Source organism: Chinchilla lanigera, unplaced genomic scaffold (genome assembly GCF_000276665.1).
Source record: "Chinchilla lanigera isolate Chin_1 unplaced genomic scaffold, ChiLan1.0 scaffold00003, whole genome shotgun sequence".
NCBI classification, from domain to species: Eukaryota; Metazoa; Chordata; class Mammalia; order Rodentia; family Chinchillidae; genus Chinchilla; species Chinchilla lanigera.
The window spans coordinates 11,245,170-11,264,448 of record NW_004955404.1 but is presented as its reverse complement, the minus strand read 5'-3'; the positions used below and the strand labels follow the sequence as shown (position 1 = coordinate 11,264,448).

The following is a 19,279-nucleotide window of genomic DNA, read 5'->3' as shown; positions in this document are numbered from 1 at the left end:
AAAACATTGCTGCATCACTCTGCTCACCCTGTGTAGGTGATTTCAGTTTAAACCACCAGTGTCACCTGCCTGTGAAATGCAATGTATTTGTAGGCTTAGTTACTAGAAATACTATGCTCCAAACTGGACGTGCTACTTACCCTCAGTCAGGACCGATCTGGCCATTCGCAATCAGTGCTGGCGGCCAGGCAGTGAGGGCCCTGGGTAGCAGGTCTTCCGAGAAATGGTTGGATGAGCTGAGACAGTTGGGCACTGCAGGGATTTGGTCATTATCCTCATGCATTTGGGAACTGTCTCACCAAAGAGGATTTGGATTGTTTTTGTCTCTGTTCCCAATTCCAGAGAGTAGAAGGAGGGCCAGTAAGAGAAAGTTACCGGAGAGCGTTTCCAGATCAGAAGATGAAAGTCATTCCTGAAAGTTAGAATTATTTTTTTAGTGGAATGTGCTCTTTCTTATTTAGATGCTTGTGTAAAACAGGTGGTGATGTTGAGTGATGCTAAAGACTTGAATCATTTGGCAGGAATTTGTATGACCAAAGCATGTGACTCCAGAGCCCTTTTTGCTCCTGGATTCTGTGAAAGTGCTCACATGGCTTTAGCCTCTCAGTGATGTCATTAAGTTCTTCTAAACTCTGAATTGCTGAAGACTTGTGGAAGAGCATTTTTCAAACTGATGAATAAGCAATAAAGGGATTAACAAAGTGGTCACCAAGATAATCCCCTGGGGGAAATCCAGAGATCGTATGATTTGGTGGAGGAACACGGCATAATATTCTGGAACTAGTTCATTTAAAACATGAGTGGAGGCTGTGGGTGTTGCTCAGTGGCAGAGTGCTTGAATAGCACGCGTGAGGCCCTGGCACAAAAACAAAACAGAACAACGGCAATAACAAAAACACCGATCAGCCCTGTTGAGAAATTTTGCAATTTGTTGAAAGGCCGTGTGGGTGGGATTTTGTGGCTTTTAATTTTAGAAATAGTTACTATTAAGTAAAATACGAGAGGCTCAACTAGTGTAAAGAGCTGTCCTTAGCAAACTTGATCCATCCTGGTTTGGGTAATTCAGTTGTCAGGTATATGAAAAAGAGGCAACATCCTGCAGATGCCGTTAAAGTTCCATGTGAAATAATTTCCTGAGCTCAGAGACCTTCATTGGATTGTTGTTGAAAGTTAGCAGGGTTTCTTTAAAACTGGAGTTGTTGTCCTTTTCTGTATGAGAGGAAAGATGGGCCTTTGTGATCCTAACTGAGGGTCTCCATTATTTATCTGTTGACTACAGCGGTGAGCACATAGGAGACACGCAGTAACTGTTAGTGACGTTAGGAATGAAGGAATGCCTTAAACCTTATTTTCTCTCTTTTGTACTTCTGACCTCACATGCGTAAGAGAAGGCTTCTAGAAGTTATCCACTCACACTAAGAAAAAGGTCAAACTGAATTATTGTTGGCAGTGTAAAGAACAGATGTTTTCATGAAATAAGGAAAAGAGAAAAACTGGTCAGTGACTAATAACATTTTGGTATTTTGTGAAGTCTGTATGTATAGAAATAGCAACGGAAAATTTTTACAAAACAGCCTGTATAATTCTGGCGTAAAATGTGTGATTTTGTATTATGTGTATATGTGGTTTAGCATTTAGTCATCCTTTAAAAATATACACTGATTAATAACTTTTAAGGGATTTTTAAACTTCTCCTGTTGGTGTTTAACATGTAAGCTGTGGTCATTAAAATTCCTGTCAGTATTTTTTGGTTTATGTTGAAATGTAACCTCAAACAAGAACAGTGCTTCAGGTTATTTAATTATAGCAGCACGACTTATGCCTTATTGCTAAATGTAAACAGAAGAACTTCTATGAATGAGTACCTCCGGGGTCATGTTCTGTGGGGAGAAAACCCAGCTCAGCTGCTAACCAAAGTACTGTTCTATTACTTCTAGGTGATCACGACGCCACATTTTAAGTATGTGTGTGAGATTGTATGTTTTAATCCCATGTAAAATAACAAAGCAAGGAAAGGGACTTTTTTAAAAAATAAAAGTTACGTTCTGCTGTATGCTTCTACTTGTTTAAAAGGAAAATGGTTGTGCAGGTATTTACTGGGCACCTGTTTAGTGCCAAGCTCGGTTCTAGACAGTGAAGATAAAGCAGCGACCAGAGCAGACCAAAATCCTTGTGCTGTGGAGCTTCCATCCTCGCTGGGGCGGGAGATGACACATGAATGAATCACGCAGGAGACGAAGTTCATAGGTGCCCTGGGGGAAGATGGCCAGAAAAGGAAATAGAGTACAGCGCGCATGCGTGTGTGTATGGGTGTGTGTGCGTGTGCCCACGCATACGCACACGGGTGGTCATTGGGGGCTGCTCTGAGCAGTGGACCAGTGTAGGGGTGGGGCACACGCACCTTGTAGTTTTGTGGTAACACTGGCCTTCGTTACAAGGGGAAGAGTCCTTGGAACATTTTAAGCCCAAGAATGTCTTAACTTGTACTTTTCAAGAAAAGAGAGCACAGTGGTTTAATCAACTGTCTCTGAGTTTAGAATCGGACAAAACCAGTTCTTCGGTGAGAATGTGCTTTAATTTTTTTAATCTAATGAACACAGTAGCAGTCTGCATTAGGCAGTAGGGGATGCAAAGCTAGGTAAATTGTAGTGCTTCCTCTTAGCATTAATAATCTAGTTGGAGATTTTTGAACTCCCTAAATAGTTCATTAAAATGCAGAGCAAGAATAAGAGTTATTTTGTTTCCCCAAGTGTAACGAGTTCCTAAGCTGTGCCAGGCACAGAGCCGGTGCTGCAAGGAGCAGCAGGTCTCGTCCCTCCCCTGCCTTGCCGTGTGCTCCCTGGGGGAGGAGAGTGGCAGCGCGCACAGCCCACCAACCCACCACCCCTCAGCACCACAGGCCGCTGCCCTGCGGCCCCGGCCTCACTGGGCCTGCAGCCGGGGACCCCACACAGATCTGAGCTCCAGTGTGAATGCAGCACCTGCGCAGTGTCAGCTGACTAGTTTTCCCTGACACTTTTGCTGCACCCTTGCCCGTACCTGCTCATGTTGCTCCCACTTACCACCTGTGTGTGTGCGTGTGAGTGTGTGCACGCGTGTGCATGTGTGTATGTGTGTCCAGTTGTCGGGGGAGGAGAGAGAGAACACACTGTGTGGTGTGTGTGTGATGAGGCAGATAGGGAAGAAGACAGTAGTGGGAAAGGGATAAGGGAACCGCAGGTCTTCTCTATTTCATGGCAGTCTTTAAATTCCATTTTGGACACTGAAGCCTGTGGGAGGAATGGTCCTAAGCAGTCGAGTATATGACAGATACCTGCCTTCAGGCACAGGGCCTGGGAAGACCTGTTTTGAGGAGTGGGTAATGGTAAGCCATCTAGTTTGTGGCCTCAAATTGAGGCTCCAGGCCAGGGCATGGGACAGGCAGCAGTGTTAGGACTGGCTTCGTTTTCCTAGTTGAAGCCATGGAAGGTGTTGAGATTGTTCAGGGTGAGACTAGAGCAAAGAGAAAAGACTGTCATGGAGCCCTGGAGACTGGAGGTGTGGAGAGGAGTCATCGGGCACCAGCAGGAAACGGGGTCAGGACGCAGGAGGAAGGCATTGGAAGGAGGGAGGGCAGGAGCAGCAAGCAGGGCCGGTGCTCCTGAGGTGATCATCCCTCAGCGGGAGGTGAGGCTTTTGGCTTTGACCATGAACAAGCCTAGTGTTTGTTGCTTTTGGTTTTTGTCTGGTTCTCTTTCATTAGCATTTACATCATTCATGGGAGACAACATAGCACACACTTTAAATTTTCTCACAATTAATTAGCAAAAGCTGAACCACTTCTTTGCAGTGGTTTTGAGAGAGTGAAAGGGTAGGCTAATTAGAGTTTCTATGAAGTGTGACGTGTAATTACAGATTATTTTGCACAGGATGCATGTTTGGAAACCAACTTATGTATATAAGACCATGCTTCGAGACTGAATAGATGATAAGTAGTGTTACTTCCAGTGTCCATTGCCATTGGTGTTTTGAATTCAACCTTATTCGATGGTGATTCTTCTCTGTTTGTTTGCATAGCTTGGCACCTGTGTTTGCTCTGTTTGTCCCATTTTACTGCTCCATACCGAGAGTCCAGGTGGCACAAATTCTGGGCCCATTGTCCATCACAAACAAGACATTGATTTATATACTGGGACTACAGGTACAGTATGCGTTTTATATTCACATTTCTTTAAGCAGCTCTTTTTTTCTTTTTTGGTCTTTTTTTCTCATTTGATCTCCTTGAAGACAATGCTTTTTCCCATGAGTTTGGCTTCATGATCTGTATCAAATGTTCAGAGGAAGTGTTACAGAATAAGAACATCAAGGTGTGGAAGGTACTAGAATACTTTCACAGTCTTTAGAAATCTGATAAGCGCTTTCACTGTAATTTGTATCAGTGGAAAATATTTTCACTTAATTGTACGATTGCATGTAAATACTTTTAAAAATCATAGCTTGAAGTCGAAACATGAAAACAATGGAAAGTGGAAAATCAGCTTATTGAATACAGTATCAAAATTAAGGTTTGGTTTTTTTTTTGTCTTTTTGAGACAGGGTCTCACTATGCAGTGCAGGCTGGCCTTCAGCTCACTTTGTAGCCCAGGTTGGTCTCAAACTCGCAACAATCCTCCTGCCTCAGCCTCCCTAGTGCTGGGATTACAGGCGTGCACCACCACACCTGGCTGTGAAAGTTAACTTATTGAATACAGTGTCACAAATAAAACTGGAAGAAGAAACCCATATGCTTTGTTAATCTGAGCTTTGGGGTTTTTATGAAGCATTAGGAACATTATTGCTGCTGTGTTTGTGCAGACTTGATGGTAGCATTACCGTTTGCTAAATGGTCTACTTCAGTCCTCCCTTCCTATCTTAAAACCTGAACTTAAAAGTTTATCTTCACCGATATTCAGTGAGTACGGATTGCTCCCCAATGGGTTCCAGGCCCTGAGCTAGACACACACCCGGTTTTCAGTTTTCTCTCTGTGTCATTTTGTCATTTTTCCTCTCACAGCTTTTGATGTAAAGTTTTACCCTACAGTTTCTGTGGTACCATGTGTAGCTTGGCCTTTTGATCCACTAATTAATACTGGAAACACTCCTTATCCCACACATGGTGAACCGGATGCCAGTGTCGCTTGAAGAAGCCCTCCTCCCTCCCCTTTTAACCTTTAGCATTTCCTCTAACTTCTCTCATCTGCTGCCACCCTTATCAATGGCTCATCTGGGGTGGCTGTTTCCTTACCACTTTTACAACCATTTCTCATGAGATATGTTCACTGTTCACCTCACAACACACCTACTTTTACTCCCCTCCAACCAACCTAATAGTCCTATAGCCCAATACTTCATCTCTGTACTTTAGTCTCATGGCTGAGATTTGCTGTAGCAAGTTTTTCATTCTCTGTTTTGCGAACTTCTTGTGACAGAGGTCCTCTGGGGTGGTGGAGGAGCACGCTGGACCTGACGCCAGAAGCCCACCTTCTAGTTGCAGTGTGGCTCTTGCTGGCTCGGAGAATTAGGTCCAGTTCTGGTTCTGTGGTGGCCCTCACTGCTGTGAGACCTGAGCCAGGGCCTTGAACCCTTCTGAGCCTCCTGTTCACTGTATAATTCCTCTCAGCTTTAAAGTTACATGCAATCAAAAGGATGAGAAGCATAGTTTCCTCAGTTACGGGAATTCAGTATGGAACATGGAAAGTCTTTGGGCCCATGTGGACTTCGGCTTCATGACTTGTTTGTTGGTTATTCACTTTGTCACTTTTTCTGAGTCCCTCTTTCCCCACCTGTAAGGTGGAGATACAATGTCCATGTTACGGGATTATTTTAAGGGTTAAAGATAATGGTGTAGGATGTTTAGTGTACCCTGCAGAGATAAGAACTAAGTCAGTTGGTTCTCATTATTAATAATTTATTCCTATACCTACCCCTAGTAGTTTTTCTGGGATTATAACTGTATTATTATGACGTGAATTTTTTAGGCAGGGACAAAAACAGTAACATGTTTCATCTCTTACAGCAAGGGGGCTCCAACTGAGTAAAGAGGAGCTGCATTTATGTTACTTCTGCAGTATTACCTCGCCCACAGTGAAAGGATCCTCTTAGCCTTGCCAAAGACAAAACATAGACACAGCTACTGCAGATGCTTTAATAAAGTGATATAGACTTTTCTAAAATTGTTTCAATATTTCCGGTAACTTTGTGAGGTAGAAGTCATTATCCGAAAGTAGAAGCAGGGGTGCCTTGTTGGCTTCTGGATCAAATCTAACCCTTAGCGGCATCCAAGATTCTTGTTGGCCTACCCCGTGTTTGTTCCCAACGCCCCACCCCAGAAGCAGGCATGACTGAGCTCTGTCCTCTCTCTGCATCCCTTCCCCTGGGCTTCCCTCATGATCCAGAACCTTCCTCCCCACCTCAGCTACTGGAAGCCAGGGACATTGGCTGGATGGCTGCCTGGCTGCCTGGCTGCCTGCTGACTGGCTTTAATCGTTACCAGAAGAGCCAAAATGCTTGTCACAAAACATATGCACATCAAATGGCTTGAGAGCTGGCCGTGTAGTGCCCGGTGCTGGGGGGTGTGGAGCATGGAGCGTGTGTGAGATGTGGCACCTGTCCTTGGGGAATCTAGCAGTGAGGACAACTCACACCCTGTCAAGCCCAAGCAGACACAGTTGGCACCACCCATGCAGTAGCATGAGGGCCTCAAAGTCCAAAGGAAATCAGTTTTGTGCTGACAGAATGAGGGGCTCTTTGCTTGTGTGAGAGGCCTAACAGAGTGGCGAGCACAGGGCTGAGGAGTTGGTGCCCCAGCGCAGGCCCAGCTCCTCCATCTGCAGCCCTGTAGCCTGGAGCAACCTGCACAGCCACTGGGTCTCCCGCACTTGGAACAGAATTCACAGATCTTCCCCGATGGTGATGAGTTCAGTTTATGAAAGGCTTGCAAGCAGTGCCCAGCTTGTAGAAAATGATAGCCAGTTCATTATTCTGACTATTTGCAGAAGAGAACTACAGCAGCACATCTGTCTAATGGTTCTCATCTTTGTTATTATCGTGGCCCAGGCCTCAGAGCCAGGGCAGAGGGTACACGGGGAGCAGCAGGCAGGGCATCTGGCCAGCTGAGCCAGCACCAAGCGAAGCCTGCCAGCCTCCTGTGCCCAGGCCCTGGCTCCCTCCCCTTCCTGTCGGTCTGCCTTCTGTGTGTCCTGGGGATGTGTGCAGAGCTCACTGTGTCAGCAACACAGCGAGCAGTGCAGCCTGCTCTTCCTCTGTGATGAGAAGCCCTAAAGTCTGCACTCGGCAGCTAACACCAGGCACAAGTCACTTCTTCCACGCCGGGACACCCTGAATTGCCTTGGGATTTTTTTCTTAACCCCAGGCACAAACCTGATAGAAATGATTTGAAAAACAAAGGGAGAGAGTTCATGAGATGTAATTACTGTTGCCATTAATTTTTATTAGTAGTTTATTCTTTCTTGGGTGAAACCAGAATGAAGCTATCTACTTATATGGTGTGGACCTGTATGTTGGAAGAACCCTTCCCATCAAGATTTAGAGCAACAGTGATAAGAAATTAACATGTCTGGCACACGCCTGTAATCCCAGCACTTGGAAGGCTGAGGCAGGAGGATTGCTACAAATTCTAGGCCAACCTGGCCTCCATAGTGAATTCAAGGGCAGCCTGAACTACATAGTGAGATCCTGTCTTAAAACAAAAAAAGAAATTAAAATGAGAGATTTGTATATACAGATATCAGAGGTCATTACCTCATACCAAGCATTGGATGAGATGATGAATACATATTTTTATGTTGTTAATTCTAATAATTTCTTTAATTTGTAGTATTTTATATTACATAAGTCATTTAGTGTCCATTTATAAATAAAAATGTGCTTTATATTCACTTACTTTTCTTTGCCTACGTATGGGCCAGTTTCAGTCAATATGTTTTCAATTAAACAAAGTCTGAAATATGCGTAAAAAATTATATTTTTTAGATAACAATTAATGTTGATTAATTTGCTATTTGCTTATGTATTATATGTAATGAATATTTAATATAAGTGGTCATAACTATAGTTATGTAAAAATAAGTATGGTGTGACTGGTGATTGAATTTTATTTTTAGTTGCCTTTTTTTTTTCTTTTATAGCTTTTCACCTCTGGTTCCTACATCTGGATTGTAGCCATAAGTGGACTTGTAAGTGTGATTTGCTCCATCCCCGAATTCCCTCTTTCTCCTGGAAAGACATTAGGAAAATGTGCTCAGACTGTGGGTCCTTCCTGTCTCTGCTCTCTGATCTTGGCAGGTCTGACTCAGTGTTACCTCTTTAGTGATTAGAAAGAACCAGTTACATGGAAAATCAAGACTAAGGAGATTCCTTTGTCTCATTTGCAGAATAACCTGCATGAAAGTTGTAGCCAAGTTTTTCGTCAGAGTTATTATTAAATTACATTTGTAGCCTAATTGCAATGAGACACACACAAAAAAGGCAGAGAATGAAGAAGCTGGCCCTACTAAAAGTCAGGAGAAAGGACACTGTGTGTTGGGGAGGAAAATGAGGCTGGCGGGACAGTCGGGTGGTCGGACCTGCCTGAAGACTCATCGCGTCTTCAGAGAGGGAGGTCAGGAAATGCCGAAGGACCGGTCCTTCTGATGTGTGCTGGAGTTTCCTCCTCTCTCCCGTGCCCGCACTCCTTTATTATATTTTAATAATAAACATTTGCCTTAAACTCTTTAGGAGATATTTTAAAAGAAATTAAGAGCATGAAGTTGAGTTTTATTCATGACTTGCATATGAACTCCCAAATTCATTAAAATAAATGGTGTGTACAGAGAATAGTTTAGTTATTCTCGGAAACAGCTAAGAAAATTACCAGATAGGTTTATAGAAATATGTCCATCGTCAAAGGGAAAAAGACTTGAGATAACCACGTCCCGTGGCAGACCTTTGAGATAAGTCACGGTTATTCCTTGTTATTTCCTGTGTGAGTGACTGCTGCTTGGGCCAGTGCGGCATTCTTTAAGCCTGCTCGCCGCTCTCTTCCTTTAGTGTCGCTCTCGTGCCTTTTCTGTGTTCATTCTTTTCATCAGGAACTTGATCATCCATTCCCCTCAGTTGCTGTGCTTCCGGCTGCAGTTCTGGGGATCAAAGTCACTTTGTTTCTTCCTCCCTAGTATTTTCTCATCTCCCCAGGATCATGGAGCCGAGCCTCACGCTGAGGCCTTCAGAGCACCTGAACACTAGTTCCTAAAACTCGTGGTGGTTTCGGAACATCCTGGGATTAATCTCATGGCCAGGACACAGCAGCCAGGCTCTCCCTAGTCTGAGCTCATCACCCCTTGAACTGTCCGCTCCCCTGCCAGTGACAGCCGTAGGGTAACCAGGTGGGAGCTCTTGCTTTGTAGAGGAGAGCTCCATGAAGAGGCGCTCTTGCTGCTTGCTGCTTGTGTGTCAGGTTTGAGAGGTGATGGATTTTGCCTAAAATTCTTAAGAATTTGAGATCTACGTTATTGTATCCTATTTCATTTTGTTAGTTCACTATTGACATTTACTCTCAATGTCCATTCCACTCATTATGCGACTCAGTTGTTTCAGAATGTCGCATTTTCTTTCCTTACTCTGTTTTTAGAATTCTGATTTTAAACTAAGTGATTGCTATCACCTCAGGTTTTATTTTGTGACATTCAATAGTTAGAACTCGAGGTTGCATTTTTCATCTCTTTGTAGTCTTCTGAATATCCAAAATGTGCGTGTTGCTATCGTGGTCAATTCTAGTACACATCTTTAACAGTTAGCAGAGTGCTTGTTTTGACTTTTTAAAAGGAATAATATTAGCAGTTTTTTAAACTGGAGATTAAACCTGGGCTCTTTGCACTGAGCTCTATCCCTAGACCTTTTTTATTTTAAAATAGGTCTTGCCCAGTTTCTCAGGCCGGGATTAGACCAAGAATCCTCCTGCCTCAGCCTCTCAGAGTGCTGGGATCACAGGCATGTACTACCATAATTGGCCTAACAAAGAACTTTTAACATAAAAACCCCTTGTTTCAGAAAGGTGAATAGAATTGCAGTGTTAGCAATATAATTCCAAGGTGATTTAACATTTTAAAGACTCCTACTAAAAACAAACATCTCTAAGCCAATTGAATTGTTAACTTTTGTAGTAATTGAGTCAATTACTTATTAACCTTGTTCTTTACTATCAGTCTACCATAATTAAATGATACTGACCATGTTTATTTACAATAATTGAGGTTAATCAAAAATTAAATAAATGATTGGTAGCAATAAGAATCATAGCCAGTTTTCCTTCATGCTTACCATAAATGTTGGTGCTTGCTTTTAACTTTATAAATATTTTCTTCCTTTGTCTAGAAAATCCACATTTTTCTTATGAAATATTTCTAACAATATGATATACTTTAGGTAACAATGATTGTAAATCATTACTCATGAATGTCTGCTTTACACACACCGATTGAAGGCTCCAAGTCTGAGATTCACTAAGGCACAGTTTGCTATTCCAGATGTCTCTTGCTCAATGTGACTTCTCCTCTTTCCATGTAGATCAACCAACTTCCCTTTTTTCTTTTTTCTTTTGGTTTTGTGCTAAATAAAATACAAAAGTGAAGTTCACGCTACCAAAAAGAATTGCAAAGATGGCATTCACTGTCTGGGGAGAATGTCACAAAGCCTGTGGGTGAAATTTCAACTTTCAGCATTAAAACCAATAGTCCACCTAAAATACTGTGTGTGTTAAGGAAGTAATTTTATTTCACTGTGGCAACGAATGTGTTTTCTAATAAAAAGAGCTTCTTAAAAGGAGATATTTATGTAAAACAAGTCATTTTGTAATCTGCTGTTGTAGAAACAAAAATATGCTTTTCTGGAGAACTGCTAACTTTGGATTGAGTTTTATTCATTTAGTTATTGCTTGATTTTCTTGGGTTTGGCTAATCTTTATCTGTCCTCATGACACTCATCCCTGGATGATCACAGATAATCTGAATACATAACTTTAAAGTATCCCAGGGATTTCAAACAGAGGTTGATAAAGTCCACATGAAGTGCAGTGTTTCCCCGCTAGTACCCCACTTTCTGTCTTCAGTGATGTCACAGAAAAGAGCAAGGACTGAACCATTTCCCTGGGCTGAGGGAAGGCAGAGGCTTTAGCTTATCAGGAACAACAGGAAGTTAGTTTGCCTGAGATGCTGTCACTCTTCCATTCCATTCTGTGACACATTGGAGATTTCACCTGCTATTCAGGAAAGATGGGGGCGTTCAGTTGAGCTCAATGGTTAGAGACTCTTTACATTTATCATTGTTCTTGTTGCTTTTGACAGTTCTGATTTGTAATAACAACATTTAATATTTTAAATACAACAGTTTTCATGAAAGGCCTCAAAATGGTGATTGGAAAGCTGCTGTAGTAGCGAAGGGAAATATTTCAGAGCTTTAAAATTTTCATAAGTTCCTGCTTCCATCATTAGCTACTACCGTTGCATTCAGCTGTTTTCTTGTGTGCCTTCTGTAGAACTCTGGCAAAGATTGAGGTTACTCTTTAAGTCTGCACAATTCTGCTAGTCTTTTTTACACATTGACACTTTTTTTCCCTTAAGGCGTTGCTTACTTACTGAACTTTGTTTAAAGTATTTTTGTGGTTCTGCTGAGAGCCTTGGAGCCCTCTCTGTCCCAGAACTTCTTCATTTTCTACAGCTTAATGAATCACAGTAATGAGTCATTACCACTGGGATGTACCCCGAGTCTCAAAAGCTGAAGTCTTGCACCTGATCTGATTCTGGCCTGATTAAAATAGAAAGGCCCGATTTTGCCGGTTTTCTCTGTATTTGCCACAATGCAATTCATGCCGGTTTTCTCTGTATTTGCCAAAATGCAATTGTGTCTTCTTTCAAGCTATTTAAGAGCAAATCACCAACTCAGTCTCTAGACTTCTTCACTTTACCATGTGCCTGTACTATACTGTGTTTGCCTGTTCTGTACACCATACTTTGTCATGTGACCAAGCAACCTTAGTGTGAAAAAAATCTCTCCTCCCTGATAGTAGGATCAGTAATGTAGATCTACAGCAGATTACTTAGAACTTTGAATGCGGTTTGAGTTTGGATTATTTTCTTAGGCAGCAGGACTCTTTGAGGCTTTTCAAACAAATGCTGTTCAGATGGTGTGAGATTATCGAACCTTACTCGTTGTAAATGATAGAGGAAAGGAAGGTGAGCTCTCTGGAAGGGGCCAAGATGGGTCATCTGTGGGCCGTGATTTGTCTTTGTCTCTCTTCTGCATGGTAGTTTTAAAGACACTGCCTTATAATAACTGAAAAAATAGAAATAGCACAATCTACTATGGCAATGTCCACTTTCTTTGGAGCAAGTTTTGGGGCCCTGATATGCTTCCTGGGTGATGATAATGGGGTCCCAACTGCCTCCCCCTATTTGTGCTTGTTTTTCTCTTCTCAGCACACTTGCTTTCTTGTGTGTGTCCTCATTTCCCTTAGATTTCTTCTCCAGATTGCCCGCGTGGGGGTACAGGGTATCTGACCTTCAAGGACATCAGGAAACTACAGTTTGGGTAATTCTTAAGCAGCTCATTGACATGAAGATGGGGGCTGCAAGAACAATCAAGACCAGCTAAAGCTGTCAGCTTGGCTGGACTTCCGGAGGATCCCATGTGTGAGTAGATGACCACCAGCATCTCCTTAGGAAACGTCCAGCCTGAGAGGGTGCTTTCACCCTCTTCTAACCAAAATAACAATTCTGATCCCAGCACTGAATTGCGTGCTGTTAGTCCGTTGTGCATCACACACACACACACACACACACACACACTTTCTCTCACACTCATATTTATGTGACTCATTCATACTTCCCTCTCTGCCTTCCTCTCTGCTCCTTCCTCCTCTATCCTGACCTCAGGAGGCCTGGCCCGCCATACTCTGCCTCGTTAGTGTAGTAGAACCTAGTGAAAGCTGATAGAAGTCTTTTGTATCAGCTTTTCACTTTATAAATGTTATCTTGATTAGTCTCACACAAACCTGAGGAAGTAGGGACTGTCCCTTTAGAATTGTATATAAAAAAATGTACGTGTGTTTGTAGTACAAATGCTTAGCATGAGATCTACTCCCTTAAGCAATTGTTGATAAAGGTACAGTGTTGTATGTCTGCTGTCTAGAGCTTGTTCATCTTCCTTACCTAAAACTGTTGTGCCTGGTGATTAGTAATTTCTCTCTTCTTCCTCTCCTGGTCCTTGACAATGCCACTGCACTCCCTGATCCTATGAATTCGATTATTTTAGATATTTCATAGAAATGGTGCAGTCTTTGTCTCTGTGTGAGTAGTTTGTTTTGCTTAGTATAAGGTCACCCCAGTTCATTTATGTCCTTCCTGATTGCAGAGTTTCCTTTCAATTCTCAGTAATGTTTCATTATATCCATATTCCACATTTCCTTATTTTGTTTATCCATTCCTCCCTCAGTGAATACTTAGATTGTTTCCCACTCTTAGCTGGTAGGTAGTGCTGCAGTGAACGTGGAAATACCTTTATCTCTCTAAGATCCTGATTTCAGTTCTTTTGGATATAAACCAGGAGTAGTCATACAGTAGTTGTTGTTAATCTTTTAGGACCCTCAACATGGTTTTCCATAGCTGCATTAATTGCATTTCTACCAGTAGTACACAAGGGGTTCCAACTGTTACACATTCTCTCCAGTATTTCTCTTTTGTTGTGTGTGTTGTTTTAAAATTTATAATAACCATCCTAACAGGTGTGAGACGGTATTCCCTTGTCATTCTGATTTGCATTTCCCTGATGATAAGTAATACTTGTTCCATGTACCTGTTGGCCAGGTGTATGTCTTCTTTGGAAAATTGCCTGTTCAACTCCTTGGCCCATTTCTTAAGCAGATTATTTACTTACTATTAGATTATAGGAGAATCCTGTTCTTAAATTTAGGAATTACATGTTATCCTTTATTATTCCCAGTGTCTGGTATAATATCTGGCACTTCTGTAATTATTGAATGTCTCAATTTGGTATCATCAAAAGAATACTTTCTGTGCTATAAAGCAGTGTGATATGTGCTCATTAGGCTGCTCCAGCCTGTGCTGCATTACTGGGTTTTTGACATGCTCTCCACGGTGGTGGAGAATCTGGATGTCCCATTTTAGGGATGGGATCTAGGTTCAGGTTGCACAAGTGATGGGTAGCATAGAACTGAGGCAAAGCCCAGGTATCCTGTTCTGGGTCTGGTGAGTCCAGTCCTCTCCACTGCACACCAAGCTCTCATCTACATCTGTTCCAACTACAGGGTGCTTATGTACAAAGTGATCCCGAGATCATCCCTTAACCACACTACTAAACGAGTCCTTCATCATTAGGGGGACAAAATTCTGGAGAATAATCTTGCCTGTGAAGTTGTAGAGTATCCAGAAACAGTGAAAGACATAATCAGCAACTTTCTGCAGCCTTCATTGTGAATTCTGTGGGCTGACCAGTCTCCAGGAACACTTTACCTTGCGTGTAGGCTCTCTTTGCTCCTTGATACGCAGAGCCTTTCCCATTTCCTGGCTCTGCCTTCTCCTTTAAGATCATCAAGACATTTTATCCGGTCCTCTCCTATGCTGAGTGAATGATGCAGTTCAAATCGCACATTCAGCAAACTCATTGTCTTGCATTGCTCACACTATTGTGACCACAAATCTAAAGTAAAAATGGGTGATGGAAAATTTTAAGATAATTTAAAATATATTAGACTGGTTTATTTGCCCGGCTAACCTTAAAAAAAAAAAAGGAGATAAAGAAGAGGTTACCGAGAAATACCCAAACACTGGAGTTGTGCAGATCACTCTGCAACGTGTAGATAGCACGGTTGCAGCACAGAGCATTTCTCACTGGGTCTTCCTTCACGTTATCTTCATATGTCTTCAAGTGGTAGCCTTGAATCAGCTTGATTATATCTTGAAACTATTCGTTTGTCCAGTTTTCTTTCCTCTTTGGGGCTGATCCTGTTGATACTGCTCCTCTCTCTTGATAACCTCTGGGTAAGGACTGTGCTAAAACCAACACATGCTATTTGGAATTTATTCATTTTTTTAAAAAAACAGGATATAAACAAAAGTCTTTGGATGCTTGTATTGGAAGCAAGAACATTTTCAAGATATCAGAGGTAATTTTTTTGTTGTTGGTAGTTATTTTATTCTGCAAAAATCCCACCTGTTTTTAAAAAAAGGTAAAAGAAGACGTATTTCTGTACATGTCTAGATCGTTTTGGATCTCTCCACATTTGCTTTTTTGAAAACTTCTTTCTTTTATTAAGATGTTTCTTAAATACAAAAGAATTCACCAGTTTTCCAGGGCAGATTCGCAAGATGGAAAGCCATCCTCTTACCCTGAAAAGATTCTGCGTGTCTGTTTGTTCTCTATCTCCACTCCCAAATGTCACTATAGTTTCACCTTTTCTAGAATTTTATGTATTTGGAATTGTACACTATGAAGACTTTTGTACTGTAGGTTTTTCAGTTAACCTGATATTATTTGCTTTTGGGGGATGGGTTCTGTTTTGGTTCGGGTTTTTGTTGTTGTTGTTGTTCTTGTTGTTAAGAGATTGGGTCTTGCTGTGTTGTCCAGGCTGGCTTCTAACTGCTACACACGAGTGGTCCTCCTGCCTCAGCCTCTTCCATAGCTGGGACTTCAGTTGCATGCTGTCATGCCCACCTAATGTGATGTTTTTGAGACTCATCTGCTGTATTAATATTTCATTCCCAGTTATTATAAGTATTACTCTGTGGTATGGATGTACCACAATTTGTTTATCCATCTAGGATATTAATGAACATTCGGGTTGTTTCCAGATTTAGGTTATTATGAATAATGCATCTGTGTGTGGACGTATATTTTCATTTCTCTAGGAATTGCTGGGTCATATGGCAAGTCTATATATAACATTAAGAGGTTCTATCACAATATTTTTATAAAGTGGCTGTATTTGCATTTCCGACGTCAGTGCATGAGAATTCCAATTGCCCCACATCTTTATCCACACTTGTTATAGTCAGCCGTTCTAGCTTTAGCTATTTCAAAGGGATGTGTAGTGATATTTTGTGGTTTTGATTTACATTTTTCTGGTGACGAGTGACAGAACGATCTTTTCCCATGCTTACAGATCACTTGCATGTCTTCTTCTGGGACCTATCTTTTCAAACTTCCACACACTTTAAAAATTGAGTTATCTTCCAACTGACTTTTAAAAAAACTTTATGTATTGTGGATATAAGCCCTTTGTTGTATGTGTTTTGTAAAAATTTTATGCCCGTTTATGGCTTGCTTCTCCAGATCTCTGTGTCATTCAGAGAACAATATTTCAAAATCTTAATTAATTTGTTGTTACCAATCTTTTTGTTGTTGTTCTGGTACCAGGAATCGAACTCATGACCTTGCGCTTGCCAGGCAGGCACTATGCTGCTGAGCTAAATCCCCACCCCCTGTTGTTAGCAATTTTTTAAAGCTTGCACTTTTGATGTTCTATTTAAGAAATGTTTATTAGTTCACTGCCACAGAGATTTTTCTCCCATAATTTATTAGTTTTTGTTAGTATACTAAGGTCTGTGATACAGTTTAAATGGAATTCTTATGAGGTAAGACTTGAGATTTATTGTTTTATATACAGATGTCCAGTTGTTCCATCATCATTTGTTGAAAAGGCTCTTCTCCAATTTGCATTATTTTGGTACTTTGTCAAAACTCAGTAGACCAGTACAGGTCTATTTCTTGACTCTTTTCTATCCCTGTGATTTATTATGAGCATTCTTTCACAAATCCATGCTGTCATGCTTACAGTAGATGCATGAGTCTTGAAATCAGGCAACATAAGCCTCTAATTTGCTTCTTCTAGTGATCATTTTGAAATTTATCCACAAATTCTTTTTCCCTTAGATAAATGGGCTACACTCAGTGGCTCACTTGTAATGGACAGAATGTGGCTTCCAAAAGTGGACCATGACCGACATACTGTGTTGCCTTCTCTTGGGCAGGAAGCTGCCGTGACATAGGGGCACTGAAGCTGTATTGTGATGAGCTCCACATAGCCAAAAACTGTGCCTTCCACCAACAATAAACAATAACTTGCAAAGTGTTTTTTGAGCTATATTAGAAGCTTCTCCTCCAGCCCCAGGCAAGTCTTAGATGAGTGCTGATAGGCTAACATTTTGACTGCAGCCTCACAAAAGGCCTCAAACCATAACTACCCAACCATGCTACTGACAGATTCCTGCCCCACAAAAAAGAAAAATGTTACTAATAAATGTTTATCATTCCAAGCCAGAATTTTGAGTAATTTATTCCATGGTAATCTATAGCCAATATAACCATTTTACAGTGTTAAATCTTCCAACCCATGAACATGGTATGTCTCTACATTACATAGTTCTTTCTTTCTTTGGAATTTTAAGTTTTTAATGTATTGACCTTGCACATCTTTCACTAGGTATATTTCTTAGTAATTTTTGGGTGGGATTTTTTCTTTTGATGCTTGTATAAATGGAGTAATTTTCAGTTTTTCTCCAATTGTTTGTTGCTGATATATAGAAACACTAGTTGATTTCTGTCACTTGCTCCTATATTCTGCAACTTTGCTAAATTTGTTTATTATTTTTGGTAGCCTTCCTATGAATTCTTCAGGGTTTTTTACGTACATGATGTTCTCAGGAAATAAATTTTGTTTCTCTGCTTTACTTCTTCCTTTCCAGCTGTTCCTTTTGTTTTCTTGTCTTATTCCACTAGCTAGATGTCAAATAAAAATAGTAAGTAGGCATCATTGTCTGGTTCTTAGCCTACAATTGAGAGCAACGAGTTTTTAAACATTGATTTTATTTCTGTAAATCCAAAATCTTTCCAGTTTCACATTCACATTAAGTATATTTTTTTTTTATTCCAGTGTAAGAAACAAGTTCTGATGTTGGGTGTGGTGGCATTCACCTGTAATCCCAGCACTCGGGAGGCTGCTGCAGGAGGATTGTTGTGAGTTTGAGGCCAGCCTGGGCTACAAAATGAGTTCAAGACCAGCCTGAACTACATAGTGAGACCCTGTCTGAAAAAGAAAAAAAAAAAAAAGAAGGAGAACGGAAAACAAGTTTTAGCTTCAGCCGATTTCTTCTTCAATTTTTAAGTCTAGTGGTAAAGTCCTTTGCATCTCAGTTTGGCCACTGTCGGTGTGGCCCTGACTGAACAGTAAGCTGTTAACGTATGTTGCTACAGCTTTTGAGAAGGTTCCTTAAAGCAGACTTTTGCTGTTTTCCTCTTTCCTTAGTTTCTTCTTTTTATTGCTTGGAATTTTGTTCACATGGTTGAAGGTTTTCTAATATGAGGGAGAAAAAATTTCTGTTGTATTTAATTCACTGTTGTTTGAGGTTTTCTGCTTTACACAGTTGACCTAGCTCTCTAGATACATGGTTTTCCAAAAAGGAAAGCTTAGAGCAGCTTTTCTAAGACAATTTGTTAGAAACAAACTGTGATTAGCCTCTTCCTATCTCCGTTCCAACTTAAGATCCTAAGAGTCAGAAAGATATCCAGAGTTTTAAGTGGATACCTCAAGTCTTTCAGGTTAACATCATCCTTCTTCCTTAACATGAAAAGAAGGAATGCTATATAGTTAGTTTAGTCAAAGTCACATTTGCACTTAAGTATAAAGAGCAAGACTCTTATAATGTGCATGGGATAACTCAGTTCCTTTGCATTTACTTAAGTATGTTCTATGAGCTAGTATGTGGTCTATTTTGGAGAAAATGTCTGTGTGCAGCTGAGAAGAATGTATTCTGATGTGGTAGGGTGTTTTCCATCCTCTGACTTTCAGTCTATGAATTTCTTTCTTAATTAAATGTGTTTCTTGTATGCATCATATTGTTGACTCTTGCTTCTTAATCCATTCTCCAATCTATTTCTTTTAATTGGTGAATTGAGACCGTTTATATTGCTGGTGATAACTGATCTGCATTGCCTTATCTTTGTCATGTTACTTTCTTATTGTTGGCTCCCTTTTTTCCCCTTCTGTTTAATTGCTTGCCTTGCCTGGGGGATTCATTCTGTTGGGTTCATGGAGTTGTAATCCTTGTTATCTCTTTCTAGAATGTCCTTCAGAGCATTCTGGAGTACTGGTTTGGTGTTCATGAATTTCCTCAAATGTTGTTTGTCATGGAAGTACCTTATTTCTCCATCAATTTTGAAAGTTAGTTTTGCAGGATATATCAATCTGGAGTAG

The 19,279-nt window shown here is 41.0% G+C and overlaps 1 protein-coding gene across 1 annotated transcript in view; it reads left to right on the top strand.

The window, feature by feature from the left end:
- The window catches only part of Ubac2 (UBA domain containing 2), a 151,399-nt gene that overhangs the window by 92,922 nt on the left and 39,198 nt on the right, over positions 1-19,279 (top strand). The window contains exons 6-7 of the mRNA XM_005374065.1: positions 4,057-4,180; positions 8,166-8,213. Of these exons, the coding sequence (XP_005374122.1) occupies positions 4,057-4,180; positions 8,166-8,213 (172 nt within the window). The remainder of the gene's footprint in view (positions 1-4,056; positions 4,181-8,165; positions 8,214-19,279) is intronic.